At 28.3% G+C, this 16699-nt stretch overlaps 1 protein-coding gene and 1 long non-coding RNA gene across 2 annotated transcripts; one reads left to right on the top strand and one right to left on the bottom strand.

Moving 5' to 3' along the window:
- Positions 1 to 9105: 9105 nt before the first annotated feature.
- LOC102668306 (uncharacterized) lies at positions 9106 to 10413 on the bottom strand. Its single transcript, XR_415360.4, has 3 exons — positions 10262 to 10413; positions 10024 to 10119; positions 9106 to 9422 (listed from the first exon to the last, which is right to left on the bottom strand). It is a non-coding gene; the product is annotated as an uncharacterized lncRNA (long non-coding RNA).
- A 3660-nt stretch (positions 10414 to 14073) lies between these two features.
- Positions 14074 to 15675, top strand: LOC100804264 (HVA22-like protein e). The gene is made up of 5 exons (XM_003532350.5): positions 14074 to 14338; positions 14443 to 14469; positions 14624 to 14746; positions 15172 to 15298; positions 15434 to 15675. The coding sequence occupies exons 1-5, from the start codon at positions 14286 to 14288 to the stop codon at positions 15461 to 15463; spliced, it is 360 nt and encodes a 119-aa protein (XP_003532398.1). The 5' UTR covers positions 14074 to 14285; the 3' UTR covers positions 15464 to 15675.
- Positions 15676 to 16699: the final 1024 nt, after the last annotated feature.

Genomic DNA, 16699 nt, shown 5'->3' with positions numbered 1-16699 from the left:
TTTTTGTGGGAGAGTGAGTGTGCGATTATTTCCATTTTTTCAGGTGAGAACATTTCAACAACCAAAAAGGGAAATTTGGCATTCCAATTTTTGAAAAAGAGGATTCACAAAGGTGGATTCTTTGGAGCTCCAAGACATCGCATATGGAATGTGAACAATAATAACATTTCAAATCTTTCTATGATTTATGAAAAAAGAAGATGAAGTTTAAGCGAATTGTGAAGAGTGCACTGCCGCCGAAAATCGGTGAACATTGCTGGAGGGATGGTGGGACGAGGTTGGGAGAATCCAGTAAGTGCAAACCTATGATAACAGATGAATATATATGAGCTTAAACATAGTTCTTTTGAAATACTGATATTATAAAATTTATATTATTTATTAATTATAATTCAACATATAAGATACATTTATTAAATTTTGTAATAATAATCTTAAAAACTATTAACAATGTTAATTAATCAAGAAAGTAAAATTACTTTATAATATTATAGATAACCATTATGATGTAAGTATGAACTTTCGAGAAATTAGGAAAAATAAAAAATAAATTTTGAGCTCCGACAAAAGTAATGAGCTTTCGAGAAAAAAGTCATGAACTTGATTTTTTCATTAATAAAAAAAAATTAATAATTAATATTTGTTGATAATTTTTTTTATGAAAGAATTAATTAAGATTGTATCAAAATAATGAGCTCCAGCAAAAATGAATAAATACTTTCAATTTGAATTTTTACATTACCACATTATATAAATTTTGTGTGTTAATCTCTTTTCTCGTAAAAATTAAATAGGCAAGTTTTTTTTTTCAAAAAAATAAAATTATGAGTATTCTATAAAGAGAAATGAATACAAATTTGTCACTGTACATTATATTTTTACTATATGAAATTTCAATATGAAAAGATCCATTGATAAAAAAAACATATGACTTTGGGAAAAACAAAATATGAAAGTTTTCGTCGATTTATAGCGTACTGTATCATTTTTCTAATATATAAGTGATTGTTGTATCATTATTTCTCGGGTAAATGTTTCCAATGCATATAGGCTTGCGCATATGTCGACTTACTGGAAATTTGGAATGAATATTATGTGACTTTTTTGAATTATATAAACATAATTAGTTTAAATAAGCATTTTTCTTCTAATTTTATCTCACTTTTAAAATATGCCTTCTCTTGAATTATTTGTTGCTATAATTAAAAAAATATTAGTAATAGTTTTATTTATTAATATTTCAAATTAATTATTATTTTTGTTATCTATTTAATTATTACTGCAATAAATTCAATTATATTCTATATTCACAAATGAAATTAAAATTTTGATAAATAGAAAACCTTAAAAAAAATTACGTAAACATAACTTATATATATATATATATATATATTATAAAATACCATTTGCAACAAAAGAATAAAAGTAAAATAGTATCATTAAACAATCGAAAGGAAAGAAAACATATAAAATAGTATATTTAGAAACTATTTTTTTTTAAAGAGAACTTAATGACTTTTTTTTAAGAAACGCAATCACATTTTGTTTCTCATTAAATTGATTTTTTCCTAACATAGTCAAGCACGGTGATTACACCTTGACATGATTTTTTTTAATGTGTACATAATTTGGTATTCAACTAAAATATATATTTTTACATACTTAAACACTTTTAATTTTTAATTGATTAAATGATTTCTAACAAGATAAATATCATAAAATATCCCATACAAAACTCATCGAGATACCTACCTTTTCTTTCTCGCTTAATATGCAGTAGACCTCACAACCGAATTCTTGTAAAAATAAATTAAATAATTGAATTCATTCTCTCAAACATTCAACACTTTTATCTTACCTTTTATTTTGATCAAAGGACACATTTTTTTAAGATTTTTTTTATTATATCTATTCATTGACTAAGAGATGATATCCAAATTCTTATGCAGGGAATTCCTTGACAATTCATTTCCCTCTATTTTCCCTTAATAAATGGAGTTGATAGGATTGAAACCATAAAAGAAACCAAAATTGAGGGTCACATTTTCAAAAATAAAATGTTGATATTATGGTAGGATTAGGTTGGAACATATTAAATGAAGCTAAAATTAACATAGTACTAGTATCTTCTTCTTTTTTTATAAAAAATAATCAATTAATTTTAACTTTTTTGTATTGTTCCGAGTAATTTCAATTTAAGATGCTGATCTTAAAGAAAGAACAAGAGGACTAGTACTCGTCGTATAGGTTTCACCCAAATTCTTGAAAATGCCACTTTTTTTTTTTTTGGAAGACCACACCACTTGTCCTCAAAATCAATCTGAGTGAGTAACAGATCAAACGGTTTTTTCATCCCTAGCGTGGTAGTTCTCCTTTTCCCAGGTAGATTAGAAAATCACTCCATAATGAGCACAGCTGAAAAGCTCACCACATCGTGATAGTAATTTTTTTAGATATACTTAAAGCACCGTGATTATTATTATTGTTTCACGGTCTTCGTCTCTTCGACTCTGTGTAGTATATAAATAGATGAAGGATGAAGACTAGTTAAATATTAGTCTACAGCCTAAAAACATATTTTGTCCCATATATTATCCTTCTATTAATTTTTTTATAGAGATTCTGAGTTGTTTTATCTTATAAGAATAACCATTTGTTTACTTATATACAGTGTTTGGTCGGGGAAACTAGAGGAGAGGGGTACATAGATTTTTATTCAATTTTTAGAGAAAGGAGAATGAGAATGGAGGAAAACAAAATTCCTCTTCATTGAAATTCTTCTCCTATTCAATATTAGAGGGCTTGGAAAGGATCGATGATATGCTTTAAAACATTTCAAGTGTATTGAGTAAAATATATTTACATATTTTGAAATTCAAAATTATAAGAATATAAAATAAATTATTTTCTAAAACCTTTCCTATTCCCAAGTGAACCAAACAAGAAAAAAGTTTTTCCTTTATTGAAATCACTATCTTCTCTTCCTCTTAACTAAACAAAATATATAATCAAAGTTTCTTCCCTTATTTCTCCTCCATTAAAATTATTTTCCTTCCCCTATCTCTTTTTTTAAAATGTGATCTGGTAAACTGGAAAAGAAAAGCAAAAGGGGAAAAGGGAAATTTGAAGTTGAATTCAATCAATTTAATGGCTTAAAAAAAGACATTTTTTTAAAAGGGGAGAAAATGAAAAAAGAAAAGAAAAGGAAGACCCTTGAGCTCTGACAAAGTGGCTACCAGTAAAAGTGGAAGTAGGTCAGGTTGGTGGGTCTAATAGGCCAAATAATATGAGTAAGGACTCATAACTGGTAGCATAATTGCTCGGATATGGGTTTAATAGACCAAATAATATGAGTAAAGACTAATAACTAGTAGCATAATTGCTCGGATATTTGCACATGCAATGCCTTTTGGTTAGTGTGTGTGATGTTCAAAGTAGTATTGTCGAGAGTTGTGCCAACAAACAGTTTTGACACATAACGTAATCATGTCATAGCAGCATATATTAGATTATGGAACAGTCTCTCTGTGACTCAAAATGTCGATATGGAAAGGTTTTATGACTGCCTGTGCATAAGATTCGATCTCACATGCTAATTTGATCATTTCCAGCTTGGAGAACTTTGTTTTTGTTTTCTTCTAAGGCAGTATAGTTAAAGCTATGTGATCTAGTTGTGGCTTGAGGGTGGATCAATGAGTATTCCAGTTATGGCATTATGTGCGAACTAATTTAAATAAATTTCCCAATAGGTGACCATATCATATGTACTTTTTGGCGAGGGAGAGAGGGGCAGATGGGGAAAGTAATAAAAAAGGAGAGCAAAATACACTTTGTAGATTCGAATTGTTAACTCATCCTGTTCGTTCATTTTAGTTTGCACATTTTAATGTGCTTTTTGTCATTTCTAAAGCCTTTCGACCATTGCTTTCTCTTTCTCTGTTTCAGTTTAAATGTATATTACTCTTAGCAAATGTGGCTCAATAAAGGAAATCCATTTTAGAATTGAAAATGTATCTCATTTCTTAAGCCCCTTCTGTAACATGTTTCCATATTTAGTTCCATTTTGTTGGTATTCATTGAGGATTAACATGGTTGATTAATACTAACAAAAGGTTGAACATCAATTAATAGATGACTGAATTCCTTAATTATTAAAATAAGATCGAGTTTGATTCTTTGAACGTGCATCTAAAGAATATTTTTTTAAAAAAAGATTAAATTTATTTTAATAATCGATGATTAGTCCTTGACTTTCAAATATCAAAATATCTTGTTTTCAATAAAAAAAAAAAGTTTAATAAATTATTTTAATTCATATCTAATTTAATAGTTATATGTATAATCAATTTAAAATAATCTCTATTAAGCCTTAATGGATATGATTCACTTCGCAACATTTGGTAAACGTATGGGTGAGAATACGAATTCAACTTCTGAAGAACAAATCCTTAAAAAAGAACAAAGAATTTTAAATGTGACTTAATCCCAAATTTAACATTAGTCTCATTTTTAAGAGAATAATTAGTTTCATAATCGACTTATGAGAAAAAAAAATGTATACTTTTGAGTTTAATAAAAAAAAAGCCTAATTATAATGATTACTGGAAAAAAAATTCCACCAACTAAATGATGTAATAAATAGTTCAAAATAATATTTTGGTCAAAGTATAATAAAATTTGACATTAAAAATTTATAGTTACTTGATTTGTATGCATCACCCAAGATATAATAATTTTAGAATTGAGGAAGTGAAAAATAAAGCATAGTAATGTCAATTACAGTGAACGCCTAATGAACTCAATGATTTGAATTTACTAATGACTAATGTTAATCAATATTTAAAGATGATTCATTTTAATCAACATTATGTTATATATATTTAAGATAATTTTGACAATTAAAAATAAATTATATTTTTTCATTAAAAATTTAAAATAATAATCATTAAAATATTTGAATAATAATTATAATTTTAAATACTTGTAAAATTTGGTTATAATTTTAAAGAAATAATTGCATAAATGAAACATAATTGTGTAAATTTAGTTAAAGTTATATGTTCTTATAATTTTCATAATTTGTGAAAATAAATTAAAATTCATTTTTAGAAAATTATATGTAATTTTAATAAAATAATAAATTTGTCATTTTAGCACAATTTATATTATATCTTATTATTACTTGGTCTGTTATATTGTGAGCACCAATTGAAGAAATTTATTATGTTTTTATCTTATGTTGTCATTATCCTACTCTCCTATCCTATGGTTTGGATGAAAAGAAATAAAGAAAAAATGATGAGAAATAGTACAAATAAATCTCATCATTTTTTAACTTATACAATTTTTTGGGAAACATCAATAGTTATATATACTCTTCCTGAACCTTAGCTCATTACGTATATTTTAATTAACTTAAATATGATTTCAAAAACTGAGTTATATAATAACTTTTCCGTGAGAAAACGCAAGGATAATGCGGTCAAACGAGTAATAACTAATAAACAAAGAATATTCCATTCCATGCACACTCATTGACGCAACTCCACACTACAGACTTGACACCCTACGAAGTTTTGTCTCTAATAGGGCGGAAGTTAAGAATCGAAATGGATTAGCGAGAGAGTGACGCAATGCAAATCATGGCATTTGGTTCATTCCACCATCTTTCCAACTCCACCACATAACATCTAGACATGGCAAGAAAATCTGTACATGTGGGTACCTATCTGAATCTGTTTCGGCTTTTACGGGTAATATTCGAGTTGATCGGGTATGGGTTTGGGTTTGGGTTTTTTCCGATAACCAAAAGTCGGGTACGGGTACGGGTATGAGATTACTAGACCCGTCCCGACCCCGAACCCGCCCCGCCACTTAAAATCTTTAGAATTTTTGCATAATTTAATCAAAAGGCATATAATTTTTATTACTAGTTAATTTTATTTTAAAATTTTTACATAATTTAATATTATTTTCTTAACTATTTATGTAGACACACGGGTTATAATAAATTTATTGATATATAAGTAGTTAAAAATAAATGTTTAACAATCAATTTATTTTTTTTCTAAAATCAAATTTTTAATATTTTTTTACAAAAAAAAAAAAAAATTCTAAATGGTGTGTGAAACGGGGTTGGGGATACCCGATACCCGACGGGTACGGGGATGGGAGAATAAACTCAAATCCGTCGGGTATCGGGTACGGGTATGAGAATATGTTGAGGAGTCGGGTAAGGGATTGGGGAGACAATACCCGTACCCGACCCGCCCCATTGTCATGTCTAGTGACATTTAATTGGTCCCTCTTCTCTTCGAAATTGCTTGGGGCATCCAGCAATTTACAAAAATATCAAAAATACCCTTATAGTATTTTTGGTTGTAAATAACAGGTTTAATTTTTTATTTCTGCAGAGTCATTTTTTTTGTAAAATTTTCGTGACTTAGTGTAAGTTGTTACCGTTAAGGGCGGTTTGGAAACGTATTTGATCTTCGGTGGTGTATATGCATTCGTGAGTAGTATACGATGAATTTTGGTCAATTATCATTGTTAGAGTGTAAAAAAAAATTTGACGTACATACATGGTCCATACGGATCAACAATCCGTATAGTGCATACGGATTGTCAATCCGTACGCACGTCAAATTTTTTTTCTTAATACCAGCCATTTTTTTGTGATACCGATTATAATTTTTTTTTTAAAAAAAATTATAATGATAAAACAAAACAATTAAAAAAATATTTTAATGATTCATTTTAATTCAGTTATTTGTTAAATTTAACAATGATAAAAAAAATTATTTAGTCGTTAATAAAAAATAATGTTTTTCAAAACATGACCAATTTTTTTCAAAAACAATGAGATGATATTATATATGACAAAACAATTATTATATATAAGAACATTGTTGCAACAAATTTAGAATCAACACATGATAAAACAATTATTATAAAACAACTATTATATAAATAAATTGTTCAGAAATAATTAAAATGTTCATAATAATTAAAATGTTCAAAATCCTAAATTGTTCATAAACACGACCAATAAAACACACGATTAACATTGGGATCAATGAATTCAAAAACTATTTTCATGTCAACAGTCAACGACAAGGTCTCGCATAAATGTTTTCATCTGACTTCAATTTTAAGTGTCTTCCTCAAATGATTGAACACGAGCGGACATTTTGCAACGTCCTCAAAGTGCAAATGAATCCAGCCTTTGTCTTTAAGAAAAATAATACATGCTACTTGGAACGTCCTAACAAATAAAGAAATGTTATGTCAGCAATTTATGTTATGGAATTTAAAACTTGAAAAATAAAAAAATGCTGACAACTAAATTAGAAAGTTGCTTACCAGACTGTTACAGGTTATTTTCTGCTAAATGAGATAAACTTTGAAGGTGACAGAATCTGACACTTGATGATATAAAGAATGTCATCTTAGGAATGATCTGGCCAGGCAACTGGTCTTGAATATGGTAAGAAAAAAAATGCACTATTACCATAATGAATTAAGGATACTAGATGATCTTCGGTCAACAGGTAAAAATCTCGTAGTGATGTCCACCCTACTACAATGGCTGGTTGGTCCAAATCTTTTGTTGTACATAACATTATATTGATCATTTTCGTCTTTGTCAACCAAAATCTGGTAGTGATGCCCACCACTTGGGTTTAATTTATTATAAAAAATATCGTTAACATTGTAATTTCTAATATATTTTATCATGATTTTTTAATAAAATTTTGATTAATATATTTAATAACTTCGTTCATCAAATTTAAAAACAATTATATAGATAGAATCTTTAGGGAGGATAATGTTTACCTATGAGATGTGAAAATTGTATAAGAAAAAGAATAACAAGGAAAAGTGATAGATAATAATGGAATTAAAGAAAAGACAGACCTGAATGAGAATAAAGTAGAAAAATAAAAACTATTTTAAAAAAGAGTTTAATTTAACTAACAATGTTACAATTTAAAGTCAACACTATATACATATGCAGATATTTTGGGTGATATTGTGACATGTGTTTCATATATCCTTTTGAGAATTATTTTTATTCCTGTAAAATTTCAAAACCTAATTTTAACCATTTTTTTTTACCTTGTGTTAGTCATTATGAAATCTCTTAATTTTTTTTCTTATTAAAATTGCACTTTCACCTCACCAACAGTATTACATAGTATCGCTCAAACTAATATTAGAGATCAGAGGTATCAAAACCTCTAAGGCAGGTTATTGAACATTCTTCAATAGTTAAAAAAAGTTTGAAAACTTGGGGTTCTAATTAACAATCTTTGAAAACTCTATTAGTAGAGAAATTTGAGACCAAGTAGTGTTGCAATTTCATTAGTAAGTGAAGAAGATATTAGAGATTTCGCTAAAACAAGACAAGAACTAAAATTGGATTTCATGGAGATTAGCTTAAATTTTTGAATTTTATGAAAATTAAATCAAAATTAAAATTTCATAGAAACTAATAATAAACTTTTAAATTTTTATGACGAAAAACATTCTAAAATATTCACATGACAATCACGTGATACTACATAACAATATAACAATCATAATTTTTTTTTCACTTGAACAGTATTAACATGGTATTTCTATTAACCACATCAGAATTAAAAAGTATTTTTAAAAAAATTAAAGGGAAAAAATGTATTCAACAAGAATTAAATAATTTTTTTGGTTATCTTCTCATTTTATTTCACTTATTTTCATTTTTTCTATTTATTTCTCGCTACTAAACAAAACACTAAGTTAATCAACCAATGAGTCAATCGACAGGCTATGTTTCCAAGAAGATTCAACGTGTATAAGTCATTCCAATTTAATTTGGGTGTTTTTCAATCTCAACATTATTTTTATGGGGAAGGCCACAGTTAGAAGTGCAAATAGTAAGCAAACCTTATTTAATTTCTTCCAATAAATAAATTTTGGATTATCTTGTTAAGTTAAGGAATAACAAATATGAAAATGAGGACTTCAGTAAAAAATTAAAAACTTCAAATATAAAAAAATCCATAAGAAAATTACCAAATAAAAAAACACTATGTTAATCGTTATTTCTAAAACGTAGGGAGGATCTGGCCAGAAAACAAGAGCTACATTTATTTCTAAGAAAGAATTATACGGCAAGGACATATTGCTGCTGTCACTGTGCAATTTGTCATTTAACCTTTTACAAGAGCTTATATACTACGTAATAATTATCAGTGAAGAGGTGGGCCCAAAACTAACCAACAACAACAAAAAAGAGCCAAATCGTACATACAAAAAGTAAAGGAGGCATTTTAAGATAGAGAGAAGTGTAGCTTTTTACGATTTCCGTCGTTTTTGAAATAATTGAGCTCCATCTCCATTTCACTTCAATTTGAATTGCAGTAATCCACTTTCTTTCTTTTCTATTTGAGAAAACAAAAATTATATCAGTTCGAATTCGAATACCATATTACTGAAAATAAATAAATATCATCATCCATATTTTGAAGTCAACTGAAAGTCTTATTCATTTTATCATAAATGTGTAATGAAAGATAAATTGTAGGTGGGGCACTTTTAATTATATTCCATTATGAGAAGTTGGATCAACGTGGAGATGCAATTATCAATTATTCAGTGTCACATGTCTTATCAGAGTTTGGTTGGATGTGAATGCTCAGTTTGACAACCACAGAGAGAACCTTCAGAGCCATGATATTTGATAGTAATTTAGTAATTAATTAGAGAATTATTTATCAATTGCTTGCTTCTGGGTGTCCATAAATTTCATTGTCTACATCGATTACACTTTTTGACAAGATGACGGGTTCAAAATAGTTTTCAATTGCTGGTGGAATAAGTTCTACTTCTTTTCTTATGTGCTTGTGATTGGTGATTTGAAATGGCACAGGATATGGCAATAATATAAAATTAAAGCAACAGATGACATAATGGAATCTCTTTTATGTTTCTGATCTATAATATAGTCCCCACCCCTGGTGAGTTTTCATTAAGGGTAAATACCTTTTTCCCCGTCCTTCATGTCTGTTTGTCTTTGGTGGTTGAATTTCTCTGTTTCCATTCTTCGTAGATCATGCTTTATGGTGGTTAGACATGAACCTGCAGTGATTGATAGATAAGAATTATATATTGTCTAAAATTGACACATATGCGTTGTTAATATTTTGTTGATTCAGTACAATCGTACAACAGTTATGTAATATCCTAGAATCGCCAATGAAATCGATATCTTTTTACTTACACAGAAGGAGTAGGAAGAGGCACTCAGATAGGTCATACATGAATGGATGGAATGGACCCATAGAGGGTCAAGATTCGGCTGATGAGAGATACTACCAACCTGTTGCCCTGTCCACTAGCGTTACTACATTGCTAGCTACATATATAGGGCATGATTCCCTACAATTGAAAAAGCAATTGGTTCAGTCATAATCTAATGATTTGTATAATTTTTTATCCTATCTGTTTATTAATTATTTTAATTATAAATTATAAAACTAAATGTTCAGATTTTGTATCACTGATCATGTGAATTGTGCATGATTATTTCACTTTAACCAAAGTTTTGACATTTATAATGATTCTAGTCAGTTTGTGTGAGTATCCTATAGAGAATACCTGTAGACTCTAACAGTAAAAGGTGCATATTTTGTGTAGTTGAAAAAGCAATCGGATGAAATGCAAACACTTGTTACAAATACGCATGTAAATGGGGTGGATGGAAAACTGAAAAAATAGACTCATATCGCAATCATAAACCCTTGTGAAAATTTATCTAAAGTTCAGATAATATGCAAATCACTACTGATATAGAATATAGAATGACAAGATATGAGAATAGGTGGTGGAAGATTTATGTGACTGCACCACAGAAAATGTTGGCTATTATTATTCATCACTTCATTCGGGTCCTATCACTTTCTAATGCTGGCCAGTTGTTCAGCTTTCATCATAAACAACTTGTTTTGGTTAACAGCAAATTAATTGATAATTCCATGGTCCTGACATATATAGTAAATGAAATTGATAGATACTCATTACTTAGTTATGTTGGTAATTAGTTGGTTACTTGGTTAAACAAATAAGACATGTTGCCTATAAATAAAAAAAATGAGACAAAGAGAGAGGACATCTTGTGAATTGTGAGAGGTAATTGGGAACATTAATATGTGCATACCTTTGCATTCTTGAAGTAATTGATACAGGTTCTAAGAGAAACAAATAACTTGTCATGACCCCTATTAAGTGTCCTCCAAGTCATCTTTTACTCTCAATTGGCTTATCAAAGGTTGATGTGGAATATGGTATATCATAATCAATCTAAAAGTTTGAATGATGGCCCACTTACTGATGTTTTTGTCTTGGATGCAAGAGGATAATCTTCCCAATTAAGCTAGTTTTTTGGCATTGAGTAATGTTTTGTCTCCTATCAATTATAATATTGCTAGATGTCTATGACATTTTTTCACGAATTGGTCCAAATCATACTTGGGTGTGTGTGAAATCCAATAAAACTTGGAAAAACAGCTTGTGCACGCACTGTAGACTATAAAAACTGAGGCTTAAGGTGAATGCACTAGAGCCTTAAAGTGACTCAACAGACTCAAATGAGTATCATACAATAGGTTTCAATACCAAATTATGAACACATACTTAATCTAAGATGTAAATCGAATGGACCAACCGGTTTACTAACATTGGTCACAACATATTTAAATCTATTTCTACATGTTGAAAGATATGGCTATCTAGAAAATACTAGTAATGTAGAATACGATGCACATCCTGCACTGTATATTTTTAATTGGGAAGGACCACAATGTATCATCTAGACGAGAAATGAAGGCAAAATAAAAGCGAGAAATCTCTTGACATTAGAATTGGGCCGAGGCCTACAGTCCCATGTATGGGTTTTATTTGCCTTTCTTCTTTACTAGACCAACTAATCAATGCATTGTTGGACCATACCATGTATGGGTTTTATTTGCCTTTCTTCTTTACTAGACCAACTAATCAATGCATTGTTGGACCATATTTTATATACGTATTATTAGCCTTTGTTTTTAGAGAATGTTGAACCATTTTATAGAAGGTACGAATCTTGTTGGACCATGTTTGATGTATTATTCATGAGCCTGGTTGAAGCTTGTACCTAGAGACATTGACCCATCCCTCAAATGATATTGCTTAATTATCATGTTCACCGACCAATTGACGTTCAGAAACGTGCACACTTGGCTTATGTTATGGGCAAAGAACCCTTGTTATTTTATTATTAAACAAAAACTAGTGAAATAACTCCTGTCCCATGCAGCTGTTAAGTTTACAATTTACAAATATTTATATTATTATAATTTTTAATATATTTATAATGTGTTTTTATTTTAAACATATATTTAGATATATCTCTTGTGCTCGTATATGTGTGTATGTATGGATATGCTTGCAAGGATAACATTAAAACTAAAAATAAATTAAATTAAAAACAAACAAATTTATAACATATTTTTATATTAAAACAAATACTTTTAAAAAAATATATTTATTCTAAAAGTAAATAATTTTAAATTTTTATATTTATACTAAAATTATATTAGAGTAACTTAACTTATATACATAATTAAAATTATACCAGTAATTTCAAATTACATGTATCCATATATTTGAGTTACTTGTGTTTCGTTAATAAACAAATACAATGAAAAATAATTTTTTACTCTTAAATATAAATACTCGTTAAACTATATCTATTTTTAATTCATAATAAATTTTAATGCATATTTTTTTCATCTCTAATTGCTAGTAATATATATTTGTGACCCTAATTAAAAGATGAATAAGATAAAAGTTAGAGATTCACAAACGGAATAATATTTTTATATTATATATATATATATATATATATATATACACGTCATTCAAAACATTAATTAACATCATTAGTAATTATAATTATCTGTTTTGTTCCATACATGCACTCTATCATATTATTATGCCCACTATCTTAAAAAAAAAGATCAATTTTAACATTATTCTAAGGATAATGCATAAAACATTTTTTCTTTCAATGTCATGTGACAAATGAAAAAATGAGAGAAATCATTAGCCAAGGAGAACACTATTTGTCACACCTGTGAAATTGAAAAAAAAAATTAAAAAGTAGTGCTAAAAAGTGCAAAATGAATGAGATGAAAAAACAACAAATGGCAATAAAAGTTAGACAATAGAAAAAAAAAGAAGCAAAACATACAAATGAATGAATAAAAAATACATTTATAATTTAAAATAAAAACTAAATTCAACTCAAATAATTAATAAATAATAAAATAAAAAGATGAACAATCTTAATTACATATAATTAGAATTAAATATTTAATTACTGGATTAGTTATAATTTACTAATAACAAGAAAACTTTGTAATACTAATCAATTTAATATTAATTAATTATAATACATTTTTCAAATTAATAAATATATTTAAAACTTTTTATCAGAAAAGTAATTATTAAAAATTTATATATGAAAATATATTTAAAATTTTCTTATTATAAATTTGATCATAACAAAAATAATATCTAAAATATATATTATTTTTTTATTTTTAAATATTTTAGAATAAATTAAATTTATAAAATATTTTTAAATATAATCTAAATAATAAAAAAAGATTTAAAGTATAAGAAAATACGATTATAAAAGCTTGAGTTATAAAAGATGTTGAATGTCTTGTTTGAATATTCACATTATTTAATTGAATTATATTTCTTGGTGACCAATAAATATATTAAAATTTAAATTTGATTTATAGTTAAATCAAGTTATTACCAACGTGACCAACTAATAACATGTATTATTTAAATATTGAGAAATTATATGATTTTGACATTTAAATCTAAACATATTTTTTGAAGATTTTCAAATTCAATATTATTGATTGCCTGAAAATAAATTGAGATGATCACGAAAGTGAAGCATGTTAAAGCATGACTCGTTACTTTAAGAATCTGGTGCTAAATTACATCCTTTTTTATTTCTCTCACATGCGCATGCTCCCTTGCATCTATTACAAATTAAAATCAGAATCTAGAAACAATATTTGCATCTATTACAAATTAAAATCAGAATCTAGAAACAATATAAGAAGAAACTGCACATTCTAACATTGTACCCTTTTCGATCAAAACACTCCAACTTTTTACTTTCTCTAAGGATCTTCCACTCCTAATTTTTCTTTTAAAACGTTGAGTTGAGATCAAACCTAGAAATGGCCCAGTCTGAGGTGACAAACTTGGCTAAGGCACTTCGTTCCCTTGCTGGGTATGTGTGACAATTTGTTATGGATGCATTTCTTATGTTTTCGTCATTTCATTCATCAATATCTTGAATTATCAATTAATTCCTATACATTCCATTTTTTGCAGGCCAGCGACGTCGTTATTGTACCCTTTGTGAGTATTGAGTGTCTATATATATATATATATATATATATATATATATATATATATATATATATATATATATATATGACATGCCACATTCTAGCAGCATATATATAGTGTAATAAGAACTTATTAAATTAATTTCTCCTTTATACAATTATAGGTATGCTTCGGTGGTTGCAATAGAGGGTCCGTCTAGATTGGATGAAAAGCAGTGGCTTGCTTATTGGATCATTTATTCGCTACTCACCCTCGTGGAAATTGTTCTCCAACCTCTCTTGAAGTGGTGGGTTTGACATTGATTAATTTATTGTATGAAATTCAGTTACATTACATATATGTATATTCTATTATCTAGTAAAAAATGTCACAAATCAAGCTTGAACTAGAGAATCACCACGCACAGATCTGCACATTAGGTGCAGTAGCCATCAAGATAAAGAAAAACAGAGGCGATTGCTCGAGAAGATAAGAGTAAAAGCTTATGAACAAGAAAGCAAAGAAATTGAGCAAGATGATCAAAACAAGCTTTGTCTTATTCATTGAGCAAAAGGAACTTATATACAGATTGAAAATAGATGCAGAAACTAACACAAAAGCAGTTACAAAGTTTGTTACAAATCTGCTAGAGTTCAAAATGAATTTGGCGGAAAAGGTAGTTTTCTGTTAGCTTGCTTCCCTTGATTAAGAAAAAATGAATTGAATTTGCAGGATTCCAATTTGGGGCGACGTGAAGTTATTTCTGGTGTTATGGCTAATTTTGCCGCAATTCAAAGGTGCTGCTGTCTTGTATGAAAGGTTCGTGAGACCACATGTTAGGAAACACATAACGGAGAGAGTAAGTTAATTTATTCAGAGAAATTCATATAATAATTTCTTCTAATAAAATTGAAATGAATTGCTTAGTCGACGGGGTTTAGAGTTTTGGATTTCTGATGCTATATGTGGAATTGTGTTATGATGGTGAGAACAGAAGGGTTCGTACAGGATGCATGATACATAATGAATTGGAAAGACAGTGGTGAGGTGAATGCTGGCTCGGCAGTGGGTGGCTTTAATTTGAATGAAGACTCATGAGATGTTGATATTTGATTATGGGATCAGCTTCCCTTTTTATCTAGTTAAATTAATTGAATTTATTTTAATCTTTAATAAAAACATCATGTGTGGTGGCTTATGTCACAATTTAATAAAAGGTCATTTGAAAAATATATACAGGAGTGTTTGTCTATTTGATTTAAATGCATATCCAATGAAGACACGGCTTACAAGTAATTAACTTCTCATTAGAATTAGTTTCTAGATCTATAGTAAGGAATCAAATCACCGGCCCCATGAGGGGTATTCCACTTTGTGTCCATTTCTTTAGGATCGACTTTTTTACTTTCTAATTGCTGTTACAAATTACGTGCCCTATCATTCTATTTCAACTACATTGATAAAGAAAATGTAAGCAGATTGTCCACAGACATAACAATGTTTACCAGCTTTCCACTAGTATCCAATGAGGGAAAAATAAAATTAAAACAGATGATTCATATTGTTAATTTAAATTAAAATATTTTATATGATCAAAGAAATTAACATATCATTATCCATAAGAAAGACAAGAAATTAACATGTTATAAATTTAAATTACATCAAATCAATGTCATGCACTTTCTCGTTTTATAATTTTCCCATTTTAAGGGAATTAATTCTCTCAAATAAATGGAGCCGCTGGCAGTTTCATGATGAGTTTTCTTTTCTTCTGATATGATAGTTTTCCTTTCTTGAAGGGAAGGGGCCCCGTACCCGCCAACCAAATTGCTTTTTGTTAACTTTTGCAGATTACCATTAAAAAAAGATGGCCCCTGCGTATCTCAAGAGCCATGGCACTTTGCACTGACAAATAAAGCTAATAAGATGACTAGGTCATCAAGCAAATACTCTATTTCGTATTGCGAAATTAAGATGACTATTTCGTATTGTTAACTTTATTGTTTTCTTCCTCTATCTGGTTTTGTTAATTGATTGATTTGGCACATGATTATAGTTATGATTCTCTATTTCGTATTGCGAAATTAAGGTGACTGTCATGCATGCACAGCCTCGAAGCTGATAATGGGTGGGTTTTATTCAAGTTTATCTGAAATACGAAATTTTAGTTACATATGATATAATTATTTGTTTATTTCAAGGAATTAAATTCAAAACTATATAAAAAAAATGCAAAACTTAAATAAATTCTTCCAAATAC

Source organism: Glycine max, chromosome 8, assembly GCF_000004515.6.
Source record: "Glycine max cultivar Williams 82 chromosome 8, Glycine_max_v4.0, whole genome shotgun sequence".
In the NCBI taxonomy this organism is placed as follows: Eukaryota; Viridiplantae; Streptophyta; class Magnoliopsida; order Fabales; family Fabaceae; genus Glycine; species Glycine max.
This window is presented reverse-complemented; position numbering and strand designations above follow the sequence as displayed.